The sequence below is a fragment of the Artemia sp. Qi Xiang Cuo genome, chromosome 4 (assembly GCF_049724085.1).
Source record: "Artemia sp. Qi Xiang Cuo chromosome 4, ASM4972408v1, whole genome shotgun sequence".
In the NCBI taxonomy this organism is placed as follows: domain Eukaryota; kingdom Metazoa; phylum Arthropoda; class Branchiopoda; order Anostraca; family Artemiidae; genus Artemia; species Artemia sp. Qi Xiang Cuo.
Window position 1 is genome coordinate 8518257 of NC_142797.1, and position 27739 is coordinate 8545995.

The 27739-nt window shown below is 35.6% G+C and overlaps 1 protein-coding gene across 1 annotated transcript in view; it reads right to left on the bottom strand.

Annotated features, from left to right (window-relative positions):
- Positions 1–465: 465 nt before the first annotated feature.
- The window catches only part of LOC148952753 (HIG1 domain family member 2A, mitochondrial), a 63263-nt gene continuing 35989 nt past the window's right edge, over positions 466–27739 (bottom strand). The window contains exon 2 of the mRNA XM_089087399.1: positions 466–698. Coding sequence (XP_088943525.1) covers positions 529–698 — 170 coding nt within the window. The 3' untranslated portion in view covers positions 466–528. The remainder of the gene's footprint in view (positions 699–27739) is intronic.

Genomic DNA, 27739 nt, shown 5'->3' on the forward strand with positions numbered 1-27739 from the left:
TGTTCCAATCAATATAAACATTCGATTTTGTTTATACGCCAGTGAATGGAATTGTTTATTTAATATATGAGTTTTCTTTTCCTATTTATTTATATTTTTTCTTTTGTTTGTTTAGTATGTTTTTTATGTTGATGTAAGAATTTTTTTTTTGTTTTTTCCGTTGAGAAAGGCTCCCGGATGTGGGGCCAAAATATTCGGAGTATTCTTGTTTAATTAAGTGTTTGTATTCACTGCTTTATAGAAATCAAAACCCGTTTTTCTTGTTTAATTTTTTGTATATAGATAGTCTATTGTTGACATATTTGAATTTATTAGCATAGCAAAATAAACAGGTAAAGAATCTAAGAATCCATTGGATATCATGGCAGAATATATCAGTTTGACGAGGATTAGGATGGAAAGACCAATCCCCTTCAAAAGTAAACTTAGATACGCGTCTGGAGAAATCTATATGCTGATAACAAATTATCCAACTCCTTATTTACTACGTATAAGTCTATTTACAAAATAAATAGCAAAAACTGTCAACTATTTCTTCAAACTTTTCTGAGATGCTATAAAAACCCCGGCAACAAGTGCGAGAACTGTAAAACCTTGTGCGAAAATCCGTCCGCGCATCATCACTTGTGACTTCTTAGCATTGCCTGTTTGCATATGCCACAGACCACGGCCTAGTGCAGCGATTGTCAGAGCAGCACCTGAAATTGATTTGTTAAATGAGAAGTAAAAAACCAGTTAACAAAACAAAAGTGTTAAAAAATCGAAAACCCAATAACTTTTTAGAAATACCATTTATGATGAAATTCCGACAGACATAATTTTTATCTTTTTTTCCAATTGACAATACTATCAACTAACTAGACAAAGGAAGGGACCTACTACACTTATTTCAAGAGTAAGTCCCAGGAAAACAGAAAATGTATCCCTTAAAAGACAATCCCCCCACACATACAAAAATTTCAGCAGTACATAACTAAGAAAATAAGATTCCCAAATTTTATCCTCATTGGTAATATAATTTTCAATTCTAGAATTCATTAATTCTAGAATTCTTTACCACACTCCATTACAAATTTTATTGCTCTAGAATTTAAAAGAATTTTGTCTGCTTGTCTGATACACTGAAGACAAACAAAATACCAATTTTAAAGCTTAGCTTCTGATTTTGACACACATCCTCTCTCCTAGAATTTGGCCTAGGGTAGTTTCCATTATTCAGTCAGGTTCACAAAGCCAGAAAGATGAAAAACAAGTAACACTAGTTCACGTAATTTCAGCAACAAATTAAAAAAAAATAAAATTAAAAAAATAAAAAAAAAAATAATAAAAAAAAAAAGGATGGCAACCATGCAAACGAAAGCTTTTCCTGAGAGTGGGCAAAAATAAAATTTAAGAAAAGTTTCATATTCTTCAAATACATTATAAATTTTACAATTTTTTTTTCATATTCTAAGAGGAAATGGTGGCGTAGGCCTAAATGCCTGGCACTGTACTACCATGGCTGAACATAGACGAAGAGAAAGGTGAATTGCTTCCCACAAAATGAGAAATATTGTTGAAGAGTAAAACACGTCAAATCTACAAAATTAGGCTATTTGGGTCAAAAATGCAGTTGGTAACAAAACGGGCATTGCTAATCCAGAAATAGCTTACCTGAAGAATTTTGATGGATTAATTGCAATCTTTTCATGACACTATATTTTCAGCATCTTCAAGCATGGGTGCAGAATTTTAAATCAGTTGCACAAAGAAATAGAGTTAAAATACAAAATGAAAATAGGATAAGAGATGACAAAAGTGCTTGGAAAATTCAAAACTAAGTTTTGCGACTAATTTATTCAACTATCACCTTAGAATATATACTTTTTTGGAATCTTGAACACTGAGCTAAAACCAATACTATACAAGAGAAAACTATGGTTTACTAATACTATAATGATATACTTTAGTTCTTAGTAACCCAGGGAGGGATCTTTTGGCAATTAAAGTAACCATGTTGGAATTTTGAGCTGATTTTATGTGGGGCTTTGGAAGTGCCTGTACGCATAGGCATATATTGCGTTGAAGGAGCGTCAGGCTGCCTTTGACCAGTTTCGACCCTTTAAAACGGCATTCGAACTATTAAATTGCCATTGAGTAGGCACTCTCCATATCTTACGACTATCTGTGCTATATACTAGGCAAAAAAAAAAAAAAAAAAAAAAAAAAAAAAAAAAAAAAAAAAAATGGAGAAACGTTGCTCTTTGCAAAGTCAATAGCATTTTTTTTATCCTGAAAAAGTAAGATCCTTTTCTGATTACAGACAAAACCATCAAGTCTCGGATTATTGCTCATAGGTTGAAGTACAATAGTAATTTGTATAAAAGGCTGCTTCAATAGTTTGGTGATCAAGAAATTCTATTGGCATTATCAGGAACAGGCAAGTACATGGGAATTTGTTTGTGCAGGGCGGGGGGGGGGCGGAAAACCCTTCAAATCCCTTGTTTTGTGAGAAATATAAGAAAATTATAGGAAAATAAAAACAATCGTGAGATTTTTTTGGGGGGCGGACCCGGAGGTCCCTTCCTGCTTACTTGCCAGATCAGGACCATCCAAAAACAGCAAATATCCAAAAACAAACTAGGAAAAACTATCACATTCATGGCCGAGGCAAAAGCCATATAGAGTAGTGAATGATGTCCTTCAAAGGAAAGGTTGGAATCTCTAAACTTCTGTATTAATTCGAATTTGTTCACTGGGAATATACTATTTTGTTTACAAAAATAGCTGTATCGATTTAGCACAGCCAAATTTCACGCCAGCTTTTAGACAAAGATTTTATTCCTTAAATTAAAGCTGTTTTTGAGTGTTTTTATGCTGTCCTTTGAAAAGGCTGTGAGATTATCTCAATAAGTTTGAACATTACAAACAATATATAAACATTGTTTATTACAAACACTGGCAATATAAGGAACGAAATATTCAAACAAAGGTTTTTCTGGCATCAGAGTGGCACTAATAATTTTTTGTGATGGGCATTGGCATTGACAGGTGCAGGTGAAGGGAGTATTGAATGAAGTCCTTCAAAGGAAAGGTTGGAATCTTTAAACGTGTGTGTTAATTGGAAGCTGTTCACTGGGAACATACTATTTCGTTTACGAAAATACCTCTAACTATTTAACACAGCCATATTTAACGCCAGCTTTTGGACAAGGATTTTTTTCTTAAATTAAGGCCGTTTTTGAGTATTTTATCCTATCATAGGCAGCGCAATAGTGCTGCCTAAGTAAAGAACGATGTTGGCACAACGTATTTTTTTTTTCGTGGTCTTAGACCAGGGCACTTCGTATCGAAGGAGTTGCCGTGGAAACTTCGAAAAGGGCTCATTCGATTGAAAATTATAGTAGCTAGTACCCTTTCTAACAGTCGAACTTGATTGGAGGGTAACTAGTCCCCCCCACGCCCATCCTTCCCCCAAATATATCCAATCAAATTTTGAGATAGCCATTTTGTTCAGCGTAGCTTTTTTCCAGAGAGAAAGTATATTTTCGAAAAGGAAAAACCCTTACAACACTAAGGGCACGGGGGTTAAGTTCTACCCCGGGGGTATATAAGGACGATGTTGGCACAATGTATTATTTTTTTTCCTTTAGAGCAGGGCCCTTCGTATCGAAGAAGTTGTCGCAGAAACTTCGAAAAGGGCTCATTCAATTAGAAGTTTGAGTGGCTAGTGTCCTTTTTAATAGTAGAAAGTGATTGGAAGGCAACTAACCTCCCTTCCAAGCCCACCATTTCCCCAATTACACCCCATAAAAATTTTGAGATAGCCATTTTGTTCAGCGTAGTTGATTTCCAGATAGAAATTATGTTTTTGAGGAGGACACTCCCCCACAGCCCTCAGGGCAAGGGTGGTAAGTTATGACCTGGGGGCATATGAGGTTTTTTATAGAAGGCGTTGTCGTAAAAACGTCAAAAAAGACTCATTTGATTGGAAATTCAAAGGGCTAGTGCCCTTTTTAATAGCCGAAAGCGATTGGAGGGCAACTAGCCCCCCTCTCACGCCCACCTTTTGCCCTAACACATCCAATCAAAATTTTGAGATAGCCATTTTATTCATCGTAGTTTCAAGTTCTGGAAATTAGGTCTTTGAGGATGACAATCCCCCACAGCCCTCAGGGCAAGGGTTGTTAGTCATGGCCTGGGGGCATATAAGGTTTTTATTGAAAGTGTTGTCATAGAAACTTCAAAAGGGGCTCGTTCGATTGGAAATTAAAATGGCTAGTGCCTTTTTTAATAGTAGAAAGTGATCGGAAGGCAACTAACCCCCCTTCCAAGCCAACCCTTTCCCCAATTACATACAAAAAAAATTTTGAGATAGCCATTTTGTTCAGCGTAGTTAATTTCCAGATAGAAATTATGTTTTGAGGAGGACACTCCTCCACAACCCTCAGGGCAAGGGTTGTAAGTTATGCCTTGGGGGCATATAAGGTTTTTATAGAAAGCGTTCTCGTAAAAACGTCAAAAAAGACTCATTTGATTGGAAATTCAAAGGGCTAGTGCCCTTTTTAATAGCCGAAAGCGATTGGAGGGCAACTAGCCCCCCTCTCACGCCCACCTTTTGCCCTAACACATCCAATCAAAATTTTGAGATAGCCATTTTATTCATCGTAGTTTCAAGTTCTGGAAATTAGGTCTTTGAGGATGACAACTCCCCCACAGCCCTCAGGGCACGGGTTATTAGTTATGCCCTGGGGGCATATAAGATTTTTATAGAAAGCGTTGTCGTAGAAACTTCAAAAAGGGCTCATTCGATTGGAAATGGAAGTGGCTAGTGCCATTTTTAATAGTAGAAAGTGATTGGAAGGCAACTAACACCCCTTCCACGCCCACCCTTTCCCCAAACACATCCAATCAAAATTTTAAGATAGCCATTTTGTTCCACGCAGTTTAAAGTTCAAGAAATTATACGTTTGAGCAGGACACTCCCCTCACAGTCTACAGGGCAAGGACTATAAGTTATGCCCTGGAGGCGTATAATGTTTTTATTGAAATCTTTGTGGTAGAAACTTGAAAAAGAGATCACTCGATTGGAAATTCAAAGGGCTAGTGCCCTTTTTAACAGTCGAAGGTGATTTGAGGGCAACTAACCCCCCTCTCAAGCCCACCTTTTCCCCAAACACATCCAATCAAAATTTTTAAATAGCCATTTTATTTAACGTAGTTCAAGGTTTTGAAAATTAGGTCTTTAAGGATGACAACCCCCCCCCTCCCCCAAAGCCCCCAGGGCAAGGGTTGAAAGTTATGTCCTGGGGGCATATAAGGTTTTTATTGAAAGCGTTGTCATAGAAACTTCAAAAGGGCTCATTCAACTGGAAATTGAAAGGGCTAGTGCCTTTTTTATTAGTTGAAAGTGATTGGAGAGCGACTAACGCCCCTCTCACACCCACCATTGTGATGATGTTGTTATAACAACAAAGTTGTTATAGAAATTTCAAAAAGGGCTTGTTTGATTGGAGATTGAAATTGCCCTTTTTAATAGTCGAAAGTGAGTGGAGAGTAACTAACCCCCCTCTCACGCTCACCATTTCCCCAAAAACATTCAATCAAAGTTTAGAGACAGCCATTTTGTTTAACATAGTTGAAAGTTCTGAAAATTATGTATTTAAGGATGACAAACCCCCCAGAGCCCCCAAGGCAAAAGTTGTAAGTTAAGACCTGGGGGCATAGAAGTTTTTTATAGATAGAGTTGTCGTAAAAACTTCAAAAGGGGCACATTCAATTGAAAATTGAGAGGGCTAGTGCTCTTTTTAATATTCGAAAGTGATTGGAGGGTAACTAACCCCTCTCTCACACCCACCACTCCCCCAAACACATCCAATAAAAATTTTCAAGACAGCTATTTTGTTCAACATAGTAGAAAGTTCTGATAATTGGGTCTTTGAGGATGACACCACCCCCGCCAGCCCTCAGGGCAAGGGTTTAAAGTTACGCCCTGTGGGCATGAAGGTTTTTATTGAAAGCGTTGTCGTAGAAACATCAAAAGGGCTCATTTGATTGGAAATTGAAAGGGCTATTGCATTTTTTTATTGTTGAAAGTGATTGGAGAGCGACTAATGCCCCTCTCACGCCCACCATTTTCCAAAACAACATCCAATCAAATTTTATAAACAATTTAAAATGAAATATAAAATTTTATATGAAATGGCAGAACATAGAACAAGAACCTGTGCTACCGCGTCCGGGGCAGTCGTCGGTCTGATATCTAGAGTTATAAATAGCAGAAATGATAATATTATTAATGATATAACAATGATGATGATAATGTTTCATTTACCGCGTCTGGGGCAACCGTCGATTATTTAACCGATTTGACGACTCTCCAGTCAGAGAAGACACCAATATTTACCCCAAAGACATTACTTTCATTTGGAACGTTAAACATACGAACACTTGCTAAACCAGAAAAAAAGGAATTAATTTTAAATGAAATCGACCGCTACCATTGGGATATTATTGGATTGTCAGATACCCACCTCCCTTTAAATGGAATAGAAACCATTAACGGGAACACCCTCATCACCTCAGGACGAAGCGACGGTGTTCACCGTCAAGGTGTTGGCTTTCTACTCTCAAAACGTGCTAAAAAATCTCTACTTGCCATAAATCCACTCTCAGACCGTATCATTACTGCCCGTTTTAAGGGATCCATCGGTAACACTTCCATCATCCAAGTTTATGCCCCCGACTCTTCCCGGAGTGACCAAGATGCAGAAGACTTCTACGTCCAGCTCCAATACACCATAGACCAGGTGCCCAAGAAGGATGTTCTATTCTTCATTTGGGACTTTAACGCTATCGTCAGACAATCAAATGCAGGTTTCGAAGACGTAATGGACTAGTTCGGATATGGAAGACAAAACCTTGGGGGAGAAATGCTCATTGATTTCTGTCGTGATAACGAGCTTTTCATTACCAACACAATGTTTCGACATAGAGAACGCAGAAAGGTCACATGGAGATCCCCAGACGGCCAAAACCTCAAATATGATTGACCCCATACTGGTCCGCAAGCATTGGAAGTCGTCAGTGCTAAATACAGTATTTTTGGCCGGTGGTGATTTTGACTCTGACCATGTTCTAGTCATGTCAGAACTCCGTATGCGCCTCCAAACACCCTAACCACCCAAGAAAGGCTACCCAAAATACCGTGTCGATCTCCTAAAAAACATCGATACAAGAAACAAATATAAAACTGCTCTCTCGAATAAGCTGTCAAGCATCCAACTCACGGGAATCCCAACCACCGAGGAAGTCGACCGTCTGGTTGATGAAAGTGCCTCAATCATCAGAGGAACGGCTCATGAAATCTTAGGGGTACATTCCCGCTCAGATAAACCATGGATCACACCCGAAATCATCGATATCTGTGCTGAAAAACATATTCACGCCAAAGAAGACCAACAAAGCCAGGATGAATACAAAAGGTTAAAACGTCTAGTAGAGAAAAAAATAGGGCAGGCTCTGCGCCAATACGTCAAAGACAAGTGCCATGAATGCGAAGAAGCCTTCAAGATAAATGACAGCCACTACATGTACAAATAAGTACGGGAACTGTCGAAAAAGAAACCCGCGGCAGCAACAACCCTGTTAGATAAACATGCACAACTCATCACAGATTCTGAGAAGAGACAGGAACGCTGGAAGGAACACTTTTGCCAGAAACTGAACCCCACAATAACCCCTGACCCATCTATCCTACTGTCTTTTCAACTTCCGGAGTACCCAGTAGATCCAAGTCCACCCCCATTACGAGAAGAGGTAGTTGCTGCTATAAAATCCCTGAAAACAAATAAAGCCCCTGGCCCAGATGGCATACAGTCAGAGCTACTTAAGTCGGGCCAAGAAGAACTGGTAGACATCTATCATAAAGTCACAGTAGGCATCTGGGAAAAAGGCCACTTCCCCAGATCTTGGGCGAAAGCCATGATTGTCCCCCTTCACGAAAAGGGTGAAAAAGGCGATTGTAATAACTACAGACCAATTAGCATGACAAGCCAACCGGCAAAGATCCTCACGAAAATCCTACTTGACCGACTAAGATCCCTGACAGACCTCACTTTAGAGGAATATCAGGCCGGCTTCAGAAGAGATCGATCTACTATAGATCGTATATTTTCCACCCGACAACTGATGGAGAAAAATATAGAAATTGCGAAAGAATTGCTCTTATTTTTTATTGACTTTAAACAGGCCTTCGATTTAATATGGCGCAACGGGCTTTGGCACATATTTCTGCATTATGGAGTCCCCAAAAACATAGTAACGTTGATTAAATATATGTATTTGAACTTCTGTACCCAGGTTCAGACGCCTGAGGGATTGACAGAAGAGTTCCAGACTTCAGCAGGTGTTCTTCAAGGTTGCCTCCTATCCCATCATCTATTTAATCTGTTTCTAAATGCAGCTTTATCACATGCTAAAACCATAGATGGTGCATCCATTGGAGGTAAACTTGTTGACAAATTAGCGTGAAAATTAACAGTCATGAACATCTACTCTAAACTGACACAAACGAGATAGTGTCAGCAACCTAAGCCCTAGGGATGGTTGTCAACACAACAAAAACGAAAGTCATGCGGGTATCCAGAGACTCTGCACCCTGAGCCATACAACTAACCATAACAGGAGAGCAAATTGAAAATCTAGAATCTTTTATCTACCGCGGCAGTCTTTTAACCTCTAACAACGATTTCTCAAAATCCATTAGGTGTAAACTGGACCTTGCAACCAGCAGCTTCAAGAGCCTATCATCAATTTGGAAAATTAAATTACTATCAAAATCATTGAAGGTCCGGCTCTTTAACTCTCTCATAATCCCCATTGCTATGTATGCAAGTGAAACATAGTCAATTAAAGCTGATGACGAAAGGCGAATCTCCGCATTTGAAACAAAATGTCTCCGTCGCATAGCAGGGATCACCTACATCGACCGAGTATCCGATGAAGACCTCCGCAAACTCCTCCACTGCTGTGCATACACTATCATGGACCGAATTAGAAGTCAGCAACTCCGCTGGCTTGGTCATATCCAACAAATGTCATCAAATCAACTCCCCAAAATCATGTTTGATGGACGGGTACATGGCACACGACCTCGTGGCCGACCTCGCGAGAGATGGTGCGACAACTTAAATGGCCAGAACCTCACCCAACTCCTACGTCTTGCACCAGATAGAACCGAATACCGTCGCCATGTTCAACGACTAGTTAGAAGAGAATAAGCCCCAATATAGCCACAAAGGCCAGAAGGGATATAAATCAAGTAAGTCAAGTCATTTTCTTTAACGTAATTGAAAGTTCTGGAAATTAAGTCTTAGAGGATGACAACCACCATAACAGCCCTTAGGGTAAGGGTTGTAATTTATGCCCTGGGGGCATACAAGGTGTTTATAGAAAGCGTTGTCGTAGTAAACTCAAAATTGGCTCATTCGATTGGAAATCGAAAGACCTAGTGCCCTTTATAATAGTCGAAAGTGACTGGAAGGCTTGACATTTTTATTGTAAAGATCGATGTGGGTATAATGTATTATTTTTTGTTGTTGTTGTTTAGACCAGGGCACTTCCTATCGAAGGAGTTGTCATAGGAACTTCGAAAAAGGGCTCATTCGATTGAAAATAGAAAGGGCTGATGCCCTCTTTAATAGTCGAAAGTGATTGGAGGGCAAATAATCCCCCTCCCACGAACACCCTCCCATTTCTCCATTATGTTTAAAAACTAAATGCTGCCTTAAGATTAAATCAAAATGCACTGTACAAATGCTAATTCCCAAAAAGGTATCTCAGAAGTATCCCAAAACGACTGAGGGTATTAGGTTCAAACTTTCGGGGCTGCTTCTGCTCTTAAAACTTGACCAAATCAAAATGGCGTAAGTGTATCCAAGCTATCAAAGAAAGTAAACAGATTTTTTTGCGAATGGTATCAAGTTTTCCTTTTCAGGTCAACTAGAGGAGGTATGAAACTAAATTTAAGACTAATGTTTGCGTCCAGATTTTTAAAGGGTGTATGTTGTTAAAAATTGCTGAAAATTTTTCTCCAGCATACAAATAGCAGGCCAAACTATAAAGTCTTAAAAAAAACGAAAAGATTTAGAGTATTATTTTCTTTTTCCCTGAAAAGACTATGTCAATATAAAACGAACAAAAATTAATTTAAAAAACTTTTTGAACAAAATAAGTTTTTCAAAGAAAAGTAAAGAACTCCATGAAACAAAAAATGAGAAAAAATACAATCAAATAATCTACCAAGCGTGAAACTATCACAGATCAGCATCGATAAATAAATAAAACCCAAGACGAACAGAAATTACAATAAATAACCGAGTCAAACTCAAAACGAGCAGAAATTAACATAAGTTAGGCTCAAAACTCTTATGCCTTCCCAAGGCCAGAACATAATTTGTATTTTACTGAAAAAAATACAAATGAATGAGCATTGTCAGTTTAATATACTTATACTGATATTTAGTGATCAAAATATCAATACTATTTGATTTATTAAAGTTATGAAAGTAAAAACATTTTTTTTTTCAGTAATGTGCAAATTATGTTCTGGCCTTGGGAAGGCATAGGAGTTTTGAGCCCAACTTATGTTAATTTCTGCTCGTTTTGAGTTTGACTCGGTTATTTATTGTAATATCTGTTCGTTTTGGGGTTTCATTTATTTATTGATGCTGATTTGTGGTAGTTTCACGCTGGGTAGATTATTTGATTTCATTTTCGCCTATTTTTTGTTTAATGGAGTTCTTTACTTTTCTTTGAAAAACTTATTTTGTGGAAAAAGTTTTTTTAATTAATCTTTTTAAAAGGCTGTGAGATTATCTCAATAAGTTTGAGTATTCTCAATATACTCTTATAGATATTTAAGCTCATGCAATCTTGCTTAATATGTTACTTAATGGTACGGCCAAATCTATTTCCTTCCTGGAATATCCAAAAAACTGAACTGCCTTTCCTTTGAAAAATCCTGCTTATTGTTTGCATGCAGTTAAAACGCTATGCTTCTCCAGTTCTTACAAAGAGTTGGCAAGAGTGGAAGCTGGCACTAGTGCCAAAAAAAAAGAATCATCAAGGTCATGAAAATGCAATCAGCTAAAAGTAACAAAGTGCAAGTAGTAAGTACATATGGAATTCTGGTCCCTTACGTTCCCTGGCAGCTTTCCATGGTTGATTACCAGGCTGAATATTGCTACTGTTGTCAATTGAATATGGAATTATACAAAACCTACCAGACAAGTTTCCAGGCCAACCAGACATGTTTCTGGGTCAAGCAGACAAGTTTCTGGGTCAACTATAAGTTTCTAGGCCTTTACGTTCCATGGCACCTTTCCATGGCAGATTACCAGACTAGTTATTTGGTCATAATAATATAATGTGGTCAAACAGGTTTTTTTTCTGTTTTTGTTGTCAATTACACAATGAATGTAGGTCATGAGTTCACATACACATTCTTAAAACTACAGGTGATTAAACATGTTATAGAACTACGTGCTATATGCTTATGTCCTGCTGGCACTATTCCAAACGGGTGAGGATTCCCCGCCTGTTCCTAAACATTTAAAAAAAATAACTGTCTGAACGGGTGATTCCCGGGAATCATTTTTTTCAACTCTAAGTTTTTTTTCAACCAGAGTGGTTTTTTTTAATCGTGTTGTGTAAATGTGTTTAGGCGTTTTTATTAAGAAATTTGAACCAAAACACATCATTTTTTGATCGACATTTAAAAATGGGTAATGAGATTTGCGTCAATTTTGGAGGGAAAACCACAAATACTCAGAATCGAAAATAAATGGGATCTGCCTCAAGGGGAAGGCTCAGAGGCCCTTCGTTCCCCCATTTCTGAGGGCAGGGGAGGGAGGGGGGTCAATTTTGGAGCGAAAATCAAAAATGCTCAAAATCGAAAATAAAGCGTGATATGCCTCAATGGGAAGGCACAGAGGCCCCTCGTTCTCCCGTTCCTGAGGGCAGGGGAGGAGGGGGGTCAATTTTGGGGGGACAACCAAAAAAACACCGACTAGAACATAAACGGTCTCAGCCTCAAGGGCAAGGCGCAGAGGTCCTTCGTTCCCCCATTTCTGAGGGCAGGGGAGGGGGGGGGTGGTCAATTTTGGAGGGAAAACCAAAAATACTCAGAATCGAAAATGAATGGGATCTGCCTCAAGGGCAAGGCTCAGAGGCCCTTTATTCCCCCATTTCTGAGGGCAGGGGGGGAGAGAGGGTCAATTTTGGAAGGAAAACCAAAAATACTCAGAATCGTTTTTTTTTGGGGGGGGGGGTGAGGGCGATGACAGAGTGGATGTCTTAGATTAGTTATAGTGATGTACTGTTGTACGAATTGCTTGTGAAAAACCCGGATGAATTAGTTGAAAATAAAGTTTTAACAAGAAATGTCTGAAAAGTATTTTTTTTGGGGGATGGGACGATGACAGAGTGGAAGTCTTAGACTAGTGATAGTGCTGTACTCTGGGACGAATTGCTTTCGAAAACCCGGATGAATTAGTTGAAATAAAGTTTTAACAAGAAATGTCTGAAAAGTATTTTGTTTTGGGGGTGGGGGCGATGACAGAGTGGATGTCTTAGACTAGTTATAGTGCTGTACTCTGGCATGAATTGCTTTCGAAAACCCGGATGAATTATTTGAAAAAAATTTTTAACAAGATATGTCTGAAAAGTATTATTTTTTAGAGGGTGGGGGCGATGACAGAGGGAGTGCTGTACTCTGGCATGAATTGCTTTCGAAAACCCGGATGAATTAGTTGAAATAAAGTTTTAAGAAGAAATGTCTGAAAACTATTTTTTTGGGGGGTGGGGGCGATGACAGAGTGGATGTCTTAGTCTAGTTATAGTGCTGTACTATGGCATGAATTGCTTTCTAAAACTCGGATGAATCAGTTGAAATAAAGTTTTAAAAAGAAATGTCTGAAAAGTATTTTTTTTGGGGGTGGGGGCGATGATAGAGGGGATGTCTTAGACTAGTTATAGTGCAGTACTGTGGCATGAATTGCTTTCGAAAACCCGGATGAATTAGTTGAAAATAAATGTTTTAACAAGAAATGTCTGAAAAGTTTTTTTTTTTTTTTAAACACGATTTGTTTAAACAAAAGCGGAAGTTTTAAAATCACAACTAAAGTTCATTAAATAATTCCTTTGTTTTTTTGTTTTTTTTTAAATACTATGGACTTAAATAAAAGCAGAACTTTTAAAATCACAACAACTAAAGGTTAGTAAATAACTGCTTTGTTTTTTTTGTAAAACACGAGCTATTGTAGAAAATAATTTCAAAGTACCAAATCACATTATAGTTACTCTATTTTAAAAAATATTTTCAAAGTACCAAGTCACATGATATTTACGCTATTGTAGAAAATAATTTCAAAGTACCAAGTCACATTCTAGTTACGCTATTGTAGAAAATAATTTCAAACTACCAAGTCACATGATAGTTACAGTATTATAGAAAATAATTTCAAATTACCAAGTCACATTATAGTTACGCTATTGTAGAAAATAATTTCAAAGTACCGAGTCACATGATAGTTACGCTGTTATAGAAAATAATTTCAAAGTACCAAGTCACATTATAGTTACGCTATTATAGAAAATAATTTAAAAATACCAAGTCACATGATAGTTACACTATTATAGAAAATAATTTCAAACTACCAAGTCACATCATACTTACGCTTTTGTAGAAAATAATTTCAAAGTACCAAGTCACATGATAGTTACGATTGTTTAGAAAATAAGTACAAAGTAACAAGTCATATGATTTTTTAACTGTTATAGAAAAAAATGTCAAAGTACAGATTTAGATTATAATTATGCCATTGTAGAAAATAAATTTAAACTAACGAGTCACATGATAGTTACGCTATTTTAAAAAACGATTTCAAAGTACCAATTCCAAATATAGTTATATGATTGTAGAATACAATTTCACAGTAAAATATAACAAAATAGCTGCTCTTCTACAGTAAATAATTTCAAAGAACAGTGTCAAATGATATTGACTCTCGTTTAGAAAATAATTTCAAACTACCATGGCAAATTATAGTTACGCTATTATAGAAAATAATTGCAAAGTATCAAGTCACATTTTAGTTACGCTACTATAGAAAATAATTTCAAAGTACCAATTCACATGATATTTACGCTATTGTAGAAAATAATGTAAAACTAACATGTCAAATGAAGGTCACACAATTATAGAAAATAATTTTAAAGTACGAAGCCACATGATATTTGCACTATTTTAGGAAATACTTTCAAAGTAATAAGTCACATTATAGTTATGCTATTGTAGAATATAGTTTCAAAGTACCGAGTCACATTATAGTTACGCAGTTGTAGAAAATAATTTCAAAGTACAAAGTCACATTATATTTACGCTTTTATATAAAATAATTTAAAACGAAAAACTCAAATGAAATCTCATCTTTTGCATAAAAAAAATTAATAGTACCATGAAGCAAGATAGTTACTATTTTATATAAAATATAATCAAAGTACAATGTCAAATTATAGTTAGTCTATTGTATAAAATCGTTTCTAACTACCATGTCACATGATAGTTACGCTATTGTAGAAAATAATTTCAAAGTACCAAGTCACATGATATTTATGATATTGTATAAAATAAATTCAAAGTACCATTTCACATTATAGTTAATATATTTTAGAAAATAATTTCAAAGTACAAAGTCACATGTTAGTTACACTTTTGTAGAAAATAATTTCAAAGTACCAAGTCACATGATAGTTACGCTGTTGTAGAAAATAATTTCAAAGTATCATGTCACATTATAGTTACGATAATATAGAAAATTATTTCAGAGTACAAAATCAAATTATAGTTACGCTATCTTATAAAATAATTTCAAAGTATCAAGTCACATTATAGTTAAACTTTTATAGAAAATAATTTCAAACTACCAATTCACATGGTAGCTACGCTATTGTGGAAAATAATGTGAAACTACCAATTCACATTATAGTTACGCTATTGTAGAAAATAATTTCAAAGTACCAAGTCACATTATAGTTACACTATTGTAGAAAATAATTTCAAAGTACCAAGTCACATAATAGTTACTCTTTTGTAGAAAATAATTTCAAAGTACCAAATCACATGATAGTTACGCTATTGTAGAAAATAATTTAAAAGTACCAAGTCACATGATAGTTACACTATTGTAAAAAATAATTTCAAAGTACCAAGTCACATGATAGTTACGTTATCGTAGAAAATAATTTTAAAGTACCATGTCGCCTAATATTAAGGCTATTGTAGAAAATCATTTCAATTTACTAATACAAATGCTAGTTAAGCTAGTTCAAGAATAAATTTAAGAGTACCATGTAAAATGATATTTACACTTTTGTAGAAAATAATTTCAAAGTACGAAGTCACATTATAGTTTCGTTATTGTAGAAAATTTTGTCGTACTAAGTAGTAAAATTAGATCTTCGCGATTGTAGACAATCATATCAAAGTTCAATGTAACATTACATTTACGTTTTTATAGATAATAATTTACAAGTAACTATTAAAACTATAGTTAAAGTAGTTTAGAAATCAGTCCAAAAGAACAGATTCACAGGATATTTACGCTCTTGTAGAAAATAATTTCAAATTAACAAGTCACCATATAGTTACTCTATTATAGAAGATAATCATTATAGTAACGTTATTGTAGAAAATAATTTAAAAGTTCCAAGTTACATGATAGCAAAGCATTTGTAAAAAATAATTTCAAAGTAACAAGTCACATTATGGTTTCACTTTTAAAGAAAATAATTTAAAAGTAGCAAGTCACATTATATTTATTGAAGTTACCATTTGGATACACAATGCAGAAATTTCATTTAAGAAATTATCAAAATTGTAAGTAAGTAGCAAATTCTTTCTTGAATTCGCCTCCTGGATCAATAAAAAAGACATTTCATTCAAGAAATTATGACAAAATTCTAAGTAAGTAACAAACTCTTTCTTGAAGTTACCTCAAGGATACACAATGCAGAAATTTCATTTAAGAAATTATGAAAAAATTGTAAGCAAGTAACATACTCTTTCCTGAAGTCACCTAGTGGATACACTATGCATATGCGTCATTAAGTGAGAAATGAAAAATTGACAGTATGTAGCTGATTCCTTCTATAAGTCGTTCGTTGGATAAACAAAGATAATGCACTAAAAAAATTTTGGCACAAATCATAGAAAGCCACCATCATAGTCATGAATTAACGCATTAGATACATTGTGTAGTAATTTAATTCAAGAAATTATGAAAAAATTCTCAGTAAGTAACAGTTTCTTTCTTGAAGTCAACTCTTGAATTCACCTGCTGGATAAACAAAAAGACATTTCGTTCAAGAAATTATGAAAAAACTCCAAGTAAGTAACAAACTCATTATTGTTTTCACGACTTAGATACACGATGTAGAAATTTAATTCAAGAAATTATGAAAAAATTCACACTAAGTAGCAATTTCTTTCTTAAAGTCAACTCTTGGATACACAATACGGAAATTTCATTCAATAAATTATGAAAATATTTGTAATTAATTAACAAACTCTTTCCTGTAGTCACTTCTTTTATACACAATTCATAAAATGCCTTTAGGATATTATCAAAAATTTCAATTACTTAGAAATTTCTTTATTGAATTAAACTATTGGATAAACAAAAAAAAAGTAATTTCAGTCATGAAATTAAGAAAAAACACTAAATAATTAACAATTCCTTGAGGGAATCTAATTATTGGATACAAAATGTAGAAATTTCATTTAAGAAATTATCAAAAATTGCAAGCAAATAACAAATTCTTTCTTGAATTCACCTCCTGGATAAATAAAAGAAATCTCAAACGATAAGTTATAAAGAACGACGGAGCAAGTGACAAGCTGCTTCCTCAATACTTTCACTGACTGCCCGATAGAGTAGCTTCGATTAGTAGATTACGAAAAAATAGTAGGAACTTAAAAAAACAATGCGCGATCACACCCTGAGATCACACAATGAATAAATATCCGTTAATAGACTATCAAAAAATTTTAAGTAAGTAGAAAATCCTCTATTGAATTCACCTGCTGGATAAACAAAAAGACATATCTTTCAAGAAATTAATCAGAAAATTACAAGTAATTAACAACCTCTTTATTGTTTTCACAACATAGATATAAGTTGTAGAAATTTATTTCGAGAAATTATAAAAAAAAAGGGGAGTAATCAACAAAGTCTTTATTGATTACCCCTCTTGGATACAAAAAAAGACATTTTATTCTAGAAATTACGACAAAATTCTAAGTAAGTAAAAAACTCATTCTTGAATTCGCCGTTTACATGCACAATACAGAAATTTCATTCTATGGGACCTCTACACGTGATTAAACACGTTTTGAAACTACATGCTATTTGTTTGCCTTTCCTTGGCACCTTTCCAAACGAGCGGGGATTCCCCACTGGTTCCTACACATTGCAAAAAACACAGACACGACACAAACAGAGTCATAGTGAGAGAGATATCCAAAAAGTTGGGTTGATCTAGGTTCACTTAGAGTGGCGCGCCACTCTAAGTGAACCTAGATCGACCCAACTTTTTGGATATCTCTCTCACTATGACTCTGTTTGTGTGTCGTGTCTGTGTTTCTTGAATGAAATGTCTTTTTTATTTATCCAGGAGGCGAATTTAAGAAAGAATTTGCTACTTACTTACAATTTTTGATAATTTCTTAAATGAAATTTCTGAGTTGTGTATATATGAGGTAACTTCAAGAAAGGATTTGTTACTTATTTAGAATTTTTTCATAATTTCTTGAATGAAATGACTTTTTTTTGATTATCCAAGAGGCGAATTCAAGAAAGAATTTGCTACTTACTTAAAATTTTTGATAATTTCTTAAATGAAGTTTCTGCATTGTGTATACAAGAGGTGACTTCAGGAAAGAGTTTGTTACTTGCTTACAATTTTTTCATAATTTATTGTATAAAATTTCCGTATTGTGTATCCAAGAGTTGACTTCAAGAAAGAAATTGTTACTTACTGAGAATTTTTTCATAATTTCTTGAATTAAATTTCTACATCGTGTATCTAAGTCGTGAAAACAATAATGAGTTCGTTACTTACTTGGAATTTTGTCATAATTTCTTGAACGAAATGTATTTTTTTGTTTATCCAGCAGGTGAATTCAAGAGTTGACTTTAAGAAAGAAATTGTTACTTACTGAGAATTTTTTAATAATTTCTTAAATTAAATCTCTACATCATGCATCTAAGTCGTGAAAACAATAATGAGTTTGTTACATACTTAGAATTTTGTCATAATTTCTTGAACGAAATGTCTTTTGGTTTATCTAGCAGGTGAATTCAAGAAAGAATTTGCTACTTACTTACAATTTTTTCATAATTTCCTTAATGAAATTTATGCATTATTTATCCGAAATGTGCCGTCAGTAAAGAGTTTTGCTTACTGCCCGCAATTCTTTCGTTAGTTCTTAATTAGTTGACCATTGCAATTTAACATTGTGTAAGCTTAAGGAATGAGTTTGTTACGTAACTCTGAGTGCGCCATGGTATCTGGAATGTGATGTCCTTTTTTTTGATAAAGGAGGCGACGTCGAGAAATTATTTGCTACTTACTTACAAATTTGATAATTTCTTAAATGAAATTTCTGCATTGTGTATCCATGAGGTAACTTCAAGAACTATCATGTGACTTGGTACTTTGAAATTATTTTCTACAATAGCGTAACTATCATGTGACTTGGTACTTTGAAATTATTTTCTACAAAAGCGTAACTATCATTATTATTTTCTATAATAGCGTAACTATCAGGTGACTTGGTACTTTGAAATTATTTTCTACAAAAGCGTAACTATCATGTGACTTGGTACTTTGAAATTGTTTTCTACAATAGCGTAACTATCATGTGAAATGGTACTTTGAAATTATTTTCTATAATAACGTAACTATCATGTGACATGGTACTGTGAAATTATTTTCTACAAAAGCGTAGCTATAATGTGACTTCGTACTTTGAAATTATTTTCTACAATAGCCAAACTATAATGTGACTTGGTACTTTGAAATTATTTTCTACAATAGCGTAACTATAATGTGACATGGTTACTTTGAAATTATTTTCTACAAAAGCCTAACTATCATGTGACATGGTACTTTGAAATTATTTTCTATAATAGCGTAGCTATACTGTGACTTGGTACTTTGAAATTATTTTCAACAATATCGTAACTAAAATGTGACTAGTTTCTTGCAAATTATTTTATAGAATAGTTAATTTATCATGTAATTTGGTTTTTTGAAATTATTTTCTACAATAGCGTTGCTATTCTGTGACTTGGTAATTTGAAATTATATTCTACAATAGCGTAAGTATCATGTTACTTGGTTTTTTGAAACTATTTTCTAAAAAAGCTTAACTATAATTTGAATTTATACTTTCACATTATTTTCCACAAAAGCGTGGCTACAATGTGAATTGGTAGTTTGAAATTATTTTCTACAATAGCGTAACTATAATGTGACTTGATACTTTGAAATTATTGTATAAAATAGAGTAAATATCATGTGACTTGGTACTTTGAATTTATTTTCTACAAAAGCATAACTATCCTGTGACTTGGTAGTTTGAAATTATTTGCTAAAATATCGTAACTATCATTTGACATGGTACTATGAAATTATTTTATACAAAAGCGTAAATATAAATAGACATGGTAATTTGCTATTATTTTCTACAATAGCGTAACTATCATGTGACTTGGTACTATGAAACTATTTTCTACAATAGAGTAAATCTCATGTGACTTGTTACTTTGTAATAATTTTCTACAATAGTATAACTATGGTGTGACTTGGTACTTTGAAATTATTTTTTACAATAGCGTAACTATGATGTGACTTGGTACTTTGAAATTATTTTCTACAAAAGCGTAGCTATCATGTGACTTGGTACTTTGAAATTATTTTCTACAATAGCGTAACTATAATGTGACTTGGTACTTTGAAATTTTTTTCTACAAAAGCGTAACTATCATGTGACTTGGTAGTTTGAAATTATTTTCTACCAAAGCATAACTATAATGTGAATTACTACTTTGAAATTATTTTCTACAATAGATAAAAAACACTATGAAATGTTACATTGAAATTATTTTCTAAAATATCGTATATAAAATCTAACTAGGTACTTTGAAATTATTTTCTACTAACGCTTTGCTATAATGTGACTTGGTAGTTATTTTCTAAAATATCGTAAATATAATGTGAATTGTTATTTTTAAATTGTTTTCTACAAAAGCGTAACTATCATGTGAAAAGTTACTTTGAAATTATTATATAAAAAAGATTAAATATAATGTGACATGGTAATTTGAAATTATGTTATAAAATAGAGTAACTATAATGTGACATGGTAGTTTTAAATTATTTTCTGCAATAGCGTAATTATAATTCGAGTTGGTACTTTGAAATAATTTTCTACAAAAGTGTAACTATCATGTGACTTGGTACTTTGAAATTATTTTCTATAATAGCGTAACTATCATGTGACTTGGTACTTTGAAATTATTTTCTTCAATAGCGTAACTATAATGTGACATGGTACTTTGAAATTATGTTCGACAATAGCGTATCTATCATGTGACTTGGTACTTTGAAACTATTTTCTACAAAAGCGTAACTATAATGTGACTTGGTACTTTGAAATAATTTTCTACAATAGCTCGTGTTTAACAAAAAAAAACAACAAAGGAATTATTTACTGACCTTTAGTAGTTGTGATTTTAAGAGTTCCGCTTTTGTTTAAGCCACACGTGTTTAAAAAAAAAAAACAAAAAAAAAAAAAAACAACAAAAAAAAGGAAATTTTTCATGACCTTGAATTTTTTTTTTAAGAATTCCCATTGTTTTTAAGCCAATTGTTTTTAAGAAAAAAAAAACTTTTCAGACCTTTCTTGTTAAAACTTTATTTGAAAATAATTAATCTGGTTTTTCTGGAGCAATTCTTGCCACAGTGAAGCACTATAACTAGTCTAAGACATCCACTCTGTCTTCGCCCCCACCCCCCAAAAAAATACTTTTCAGATATTTATTGTTAAAACTTTATTTCAACTAATTCATCCGTGTTTTCGAAAGCAATTCATGCCAGAGTACAGCACTAAAACTAGTCTAAGACATCCACTCTGTCATCGCCCCCACACCCCAAAAAAATAGTTTTCAGACATTTCTTCTTAAAACTTTATTTCAACTAATTCATCCGGGTTTTCGAAAGCAATTCATGCCAGAGTACAGCACTCCCTCTATCCTCTCCCCCACCCTCCAAAAAAATACTTTTCAGACATTTCTTGTTAAAACTTTATTTCAACTAATTCATCCGGGTTTTCGAAAGCAATTTATGCCAGAGTACAGCACTATAACTAGTCTAAGACATCCACTCTGTCATCGCCCCCACCCCCAAAAAAAATACTATTAAGACAGTTCTTTTTAAAACTTTATTTAAACTAATTCATACGGGTTTTCGAAAGCAATTCGTACCACAGTAGAGCACTATCACTAGTCTAAGACATCCACTCTGTCATCGTCCCATCCCCCCAAAAAAAATACTTTTGAGACATTTCTTGTTAAAGCTTTATTTTCAACTAATTCATCTGGTTTTTTCACAAGTAATTCGTACCACAATACAGCACTATAACTAGTCTAAGACATCCACTCTGTCATCGCCCTCACCCCCCCCAAAAAAAAAAATTCGATTCTGAGTATTTTTGGTTTTCCTTCCAAAATTGACCCTCTCCCCCCCTGCCCTCAGAAATGGGGGAATAAAGGGCTTCTGAGCCTTGCCCTTGAGGCAGATCCCATTCATTTTCGATTCTGAGTATTTTTGGTTTTCCCTCCAAAATTGACCCCCCCTCCCCTGCCCTCAGAATTGGGGAACGAAGGGCCTCTGAGCCTTACTCTTGAGGCAGATCCCATTTATTTTCGATTCTGACCATTTTTGTTTTTCCCTCCAAAATTGACCCCCCCCCCCTCCCCTGCCCTAAGAAATGGGGGAACGAAGGGACTCTGAGCCTTCCCATTGAGGCAGATCACGCTTTATTTTCGATTCTGAGTATTTTTGGTTTTCCCTCCAAAATTGACCCCCCCTCCCCAGCCCTCAGAAATTGGGGAACGAAGGGCCTCTGAGCCATCCCCTTGAGACACATCCCGATTATTTTAGATTCTGAGTATTTTTCATTTTACCTCCAAAATTGACCCCCCCCTCCCCTGCCCTCAGAAATGGTAGAATGAAGGGCCTCTGAGCCGTCCCCTTGCGACAGATCACGCTTTATTTTCGAGTCTGAGTATTTTTTATTTTCCCTCCAAAATTGACCCCCCCTCCCCTGCCCTCAGAAAAGGGGGACCGAAGGGAACGTTAAACTATTTTAAACTGACAACACAGTCCAAACATCACAAGTGTATTATACAGTACACAATCACCCCATTTCCCCCAAAACAGTTTTCAGCCATTTCTAGTTAAAATTTTTTATTCCAATTCGCAAATCTCATTACCCCTTTTTAAATGTCGATCAAACAATTCTGATTGTAGTGTCCAAGTTTTTAATAAAAAAGCCTACACACATGTACACACTACGCTTTCAAAAAACCACTCTGGTTGAAAAAAACTTGGAGTTGAAACAAATTTGCGCGGGGAATCCCCCGTTCATACTGTTATCTTTTTTGCAATGTTTAGGAACAGGCGGGGAATCCCCACTCGTTTGGAATGGTACCAACAGGACATAAGCAAATAGCACATAGTTTTATAACGTGTTTAATCACGTGTAGTTTTAAGAATGTGTATGTGAACTCATGACCTACATTCATTGTGTAATTGACAACAAAAACAGAAAAAAAACCTGTTTGACCATATTATATTATTATGACCAAATGACTAGTCTGGTAATCTGCCATGGAAAGGTGCCGTGGAACGTAAAGGCCTAGAAACTTAGAGTTGACCCAGAAACTTGTCTGCTTGACCCAAAAACATGGCTGGTTGGCCTGGAAACTTGTCTGGTAGGTTTTGTATAATTCCATATTCAATTGACAACAGTAGCAATATTCAGCCTGGTAATCAACCATGGAAAGCTGCCAGGGAACGTAAGGGACCAGAATTCCATATGTACTTACTACTAGTGCAACCCCAAGCTACAACTTACTCACCTATAAAACAAAATGCAAGATTTATGAATAATTCATGTTTTCTATGATTTTAAAGTTACATTTGTACTAGAGAAGCGAAAAATTGACATGGCAGGAAAACCTTGGACCAACACCAAGTGGCCTGGGCATAGTGCAGGGTTATAGCACCTTGATTTATTTTGTCAAATATATTGCACATATTAGAGTATTATTATCAATTTTGTCATGAAAAAATTTCCCAATCTCTTCACTTTAGAGCAATAAATGTATAAATAAATCAGATCAGTTCAAACAACTTGGTTTGGGTCTACCTCCTGTGATTACACACCAAAACTTATGAGACTGAGAAAATTTGCCTGAATTCCAGAAAATGGGCAAAACACACCTATAAAGACAAATGATCTCGATGAAAGTTATATCATCAAATTCAGCATTTTACAGAACTCTGTTGCAGAGATTCCAAGCTCCTATCAACAAAAATGATTTCCCAAATAACAAAACCATAAATGACAAAAATTCTTTCTAAAAGGGGCAAAATACACTCAAAACGCAATGGGTCTTGATGAGGATTGCATTATCAAATTCAGCATACCAGAGAACCCTATTGCAGATTAGGGTTTCAAGCCTGTTTGCACAAAAACGAAAAATCTCGTATTTTTCCTGTGAGTGGTTTGCATACTGTTTTCTCAATGGGTAAGCAACATGACATTTCTGCCATTTTGTGGTAAAAACAGCAACTTCGTCCCATAAAGGGAGAAAAGGCTATTGATTGAAAGTCCTAAGATAGACAATCGAGTACAATTATTAAAAATTATGTACAGCTTGGGGTTTGAGTATGGAGGGGGACATAAAGATTATGCTGACAAAACTATCCAGTGTGTTGACAAATGCGGACATATAAGTTAAAAAAAAAACTAAAAACACAAGCTAAATTTCAAGGTATTGGTGCTGCATGCCAACACGTTGAAGCTTCTTTTTTTTTTTTGGGGGGGGGGGTCTCCTTCCCCTTAACTACACTCCTGCTGACCCCCTAGTTTCAGAGGTAGTATGTCCCTTTCCCCCTATTGCAGAAAAAAAATATGTGTGCCATAAAAGATTAAGTTCTTATACTGGACAGCACACATGGTGGAGATTTAAGAGGGGGGGGGGCAAACCCCATCAGTAAAATCCCAAGGAGGGAAATGCTACCAAGAGCTTTGTTTTTCTTGTAATTTAAATGGGCCTATTCATCATTTCTCTAATTACACACTTTTTTCTTGAGAATTAAATTTAAGAAGAAATGTATTTAATTTACTATTTAAATGTATCTGATTCACACATAAAATAAATTTTATTTGAATTATTGTTATAAAATTACCGTAAAATAAAAACAGTCAATAAAATTGGTAAAATACGATACTCTCTAGGAAATACAGGGTAAAATTGCTGTTTTAGAGTTGCCCTGTAGCTAAAAAACCAGTTGAACATTTTTTTTGTCTATCATTTTTCCAGCTTTTAATGCAAATTTTTTAAGATTTTGATTTTCCTAAGCTTAAAAAGGTAATACCCCTCCTCTATTTTGAAAAAGCAGCCAGAAATAATGATGGAGAAAGCAGCCAGAAATAATGACACGAAAAGGCTGTATAGAACCCTTAAAGAAATGACTGGAATAAAGTCACCTATCGCTGGTCCCTTAAAAGACGCTCAAGAAAGTGTGATCCCTGACATACAAGGTAAACTCGGTCACTGGAAGAATCACTTTAAAGACCTTTTTAATCCAAATAAAGATGGGCAAGATGCAACACTGATGCTGCCACCAACAGCTGAAAGACCACCATATGAAATCGACATGGCACCATCATCAGCTTCAGAGATACTAAACGCGATCAAACCGCTAAAATACAATGTCTCCTGGAGAAGATGGTCTCCCTCCCGAGATCTACAAGGCGTCACCACACGTTGTAAGCGAGCAACTAGAATCCCTCTTCAGTCTGATATAGGAGAAGAAAACCTTCCCATCTGATTGGAAGGTGTCAGTAATAATCCCAGTTTTAAAAAGGGGGACAAATGCAAAAGCCGCAACTACCGAGGGATATCACTTATGGATATGGCTACCAAAGTATTTGCAATTATTTTGCTTAAAAGGTTCGAGGAAGCAAGGGATCAGCGGACACGTGAAAATCAATGCGGATTTCGAAGAGGGAGAGGGTGCAGTGACCAGGTCTTCACTCTTCGCCTTATTCTCCAACAGTGCGAACGCTACAAACTCCCCATAATTAACATGTTCCTTTATTTTGTGGCTACTTTTGACTCTGTAACTCGCGAAAACCTTTGGCGAATCATGTTGGAAGATGGTATGCCGGTTGAATTCATAGAGCAGTTGAAGGCCTACTAAGAGCATTGCAAATCGACAGTAAGAGTGTTGGGCGAAGAAACTGAGCCCTTCAAATTTGAAAGTGGTGTAAAACAGGGGTGCATATTGTCCCCTGTTTCGTTTAACTACTGTATAGACTGGATTCTGGAGAGTGCACTCTCGAGCTTTGATGGTAGTGTTATGGGATATGGCATTAACGTGTCTGACCTGGACTACGCAGATGACATCGACGCTCTTGCTGCTGATCCAGCAACTGCCCAAGCAATGTTAAATGAAATAGCACATTTCTCTGAGCTACTGGGTATGAAAATCAAACACGGCCAAAACAAAAGTCATGGACCTAAACATACAGTCGGATTATCAGCTTGTGTTTAATAGACAAGAATTGGAAAAAAGTCGACAGCTTCACCTATCTTGGCTCAATAATAGACCCCCGTGGAGGCTGTGACCTTGACGCGCAGAACAGAATCAACAAAGCCCAAGCCATCTTCTCACAACTCCACCGCCATTTGTGGATCCGGCGGGAGATCAGCATGAAGACAAAAATTTCTGTCTATAAAGCGGCTGTTAGATCTATTCTCTTCTAGGCAGTCGAAACTCCGCCACTGAAGGCTTCACCTCCATGATTTGGAAGTCTTTGACCACTGCTGTCTACGAAAAATCCTGAGGATTCGATACTCCGACAGAATCTCAAATGTTGATGTGCGCCACCGCTGCTGTAGCATCGAACCCGCCGCCATGATTGTCAAACAGAGAAGACTGCGTTGACTTGGTCATGTCCTTAGAAGACCTAATGACCACACCATAAAGCAAGTGCTTCTAGCTCCCCGTTGCCAGATTGGCGCAGGCGACCTGGCAGTCAATTTTAGATTGGGTGGACAGCTGCAAAACACGACCCCGACCCCAGGGGCAGATTTCTAAAGTGAGGCACAAAGTGGGAGAACTGCTGCCTCCGGTTTGCTGAATAGATGGCCCCAGGTCGCGACACATGGGAGTCAATCATGCGTAGTCATCTAGATGCCGGATGGGGCGTCCGCGTCTGGTCCCGCAGCAAGTACAAGTAAGTAAGTAAGTCTATTTTGAAAACCAATGTGTAGAACTTTTCTTAACGTCAAGAAAATCAGTTTTGTTAAAAATGGATTTTGTTAAGTTGGATTAAAACGTGTTTCATTTATTAATAACAAATAGGCTTTGATTTGATTAGAGTCAAAGGCAGGGGCTAATTTGGGCCCAATTCCCTGACATTTCAAATTTCTTTAAATTTATGAATGTCCCCTAATCAAATTGCCAAGCACTCTCTTTATTTTATAATCATCCTCTCCCTTCCCACAAAAAAAATAAAATATTTATGACTTCCGATTTAGTTTTTTTTTTAATGATATACCCTCTGCAAAAACACTCATTCATCAGCTGTAAAAAAATAAGAAAAAAAAAAACCACTGAGTGTGTCCCCTTCCATTTTGTTCTGCTTCCATCTCCGCATGGGCGTTAAAATAAACGATCGTTTATTTTATCCTTTGTTTATTGTAGTGGCAATAGACGATTGTATTGTGACCGTTGGTGTTTGTTTTACCCAAAGTATAATCACCTACGGAACAAGTACTGACAAAACTCTCCAAAAGTGACCCCGCGTACCTCAGCGCCTCTAGACGCAAAATGCTGTACCACTTAATCGCTCCGAGCCAAGTTGCATTGAAATGTCTAACTACGGTATTTAGTTGCCAGGTTGGCATAGGTATGGAATCGTCTCCGGAGACGCGGACAAAGGGTCACTTATTTGTGTGGAGAGGATAGGTTTTGTCAGTACTTGTTCCGTAGGTGATTATACTTTGGTTTTACCAAGGTTTTTTTTTTACACCAATAAAACGCTTGGTAAAATAAATTGTCTGTAAAAAACGTCGTGTTTCTTGGGGCTAAAAGGCCATCTGACTTAACAAGGCGCATCAGAACACTAAAGTGTGTTAAAGTAGAGGTAGTTAATTTCTTTAAATATTGGAATATTACCTGAAATAAAATTATGTGTGCAGTTGAAGATAATCTTGAGTCTACAGTCTTTAACCGCACACATAATTTTATTTCTGGTAATATTCCAACATGTGGACATTTCATGCTGAAGAGAAGGAAATCAACAATGATTTACCAAATCAGAGCTTAGAAA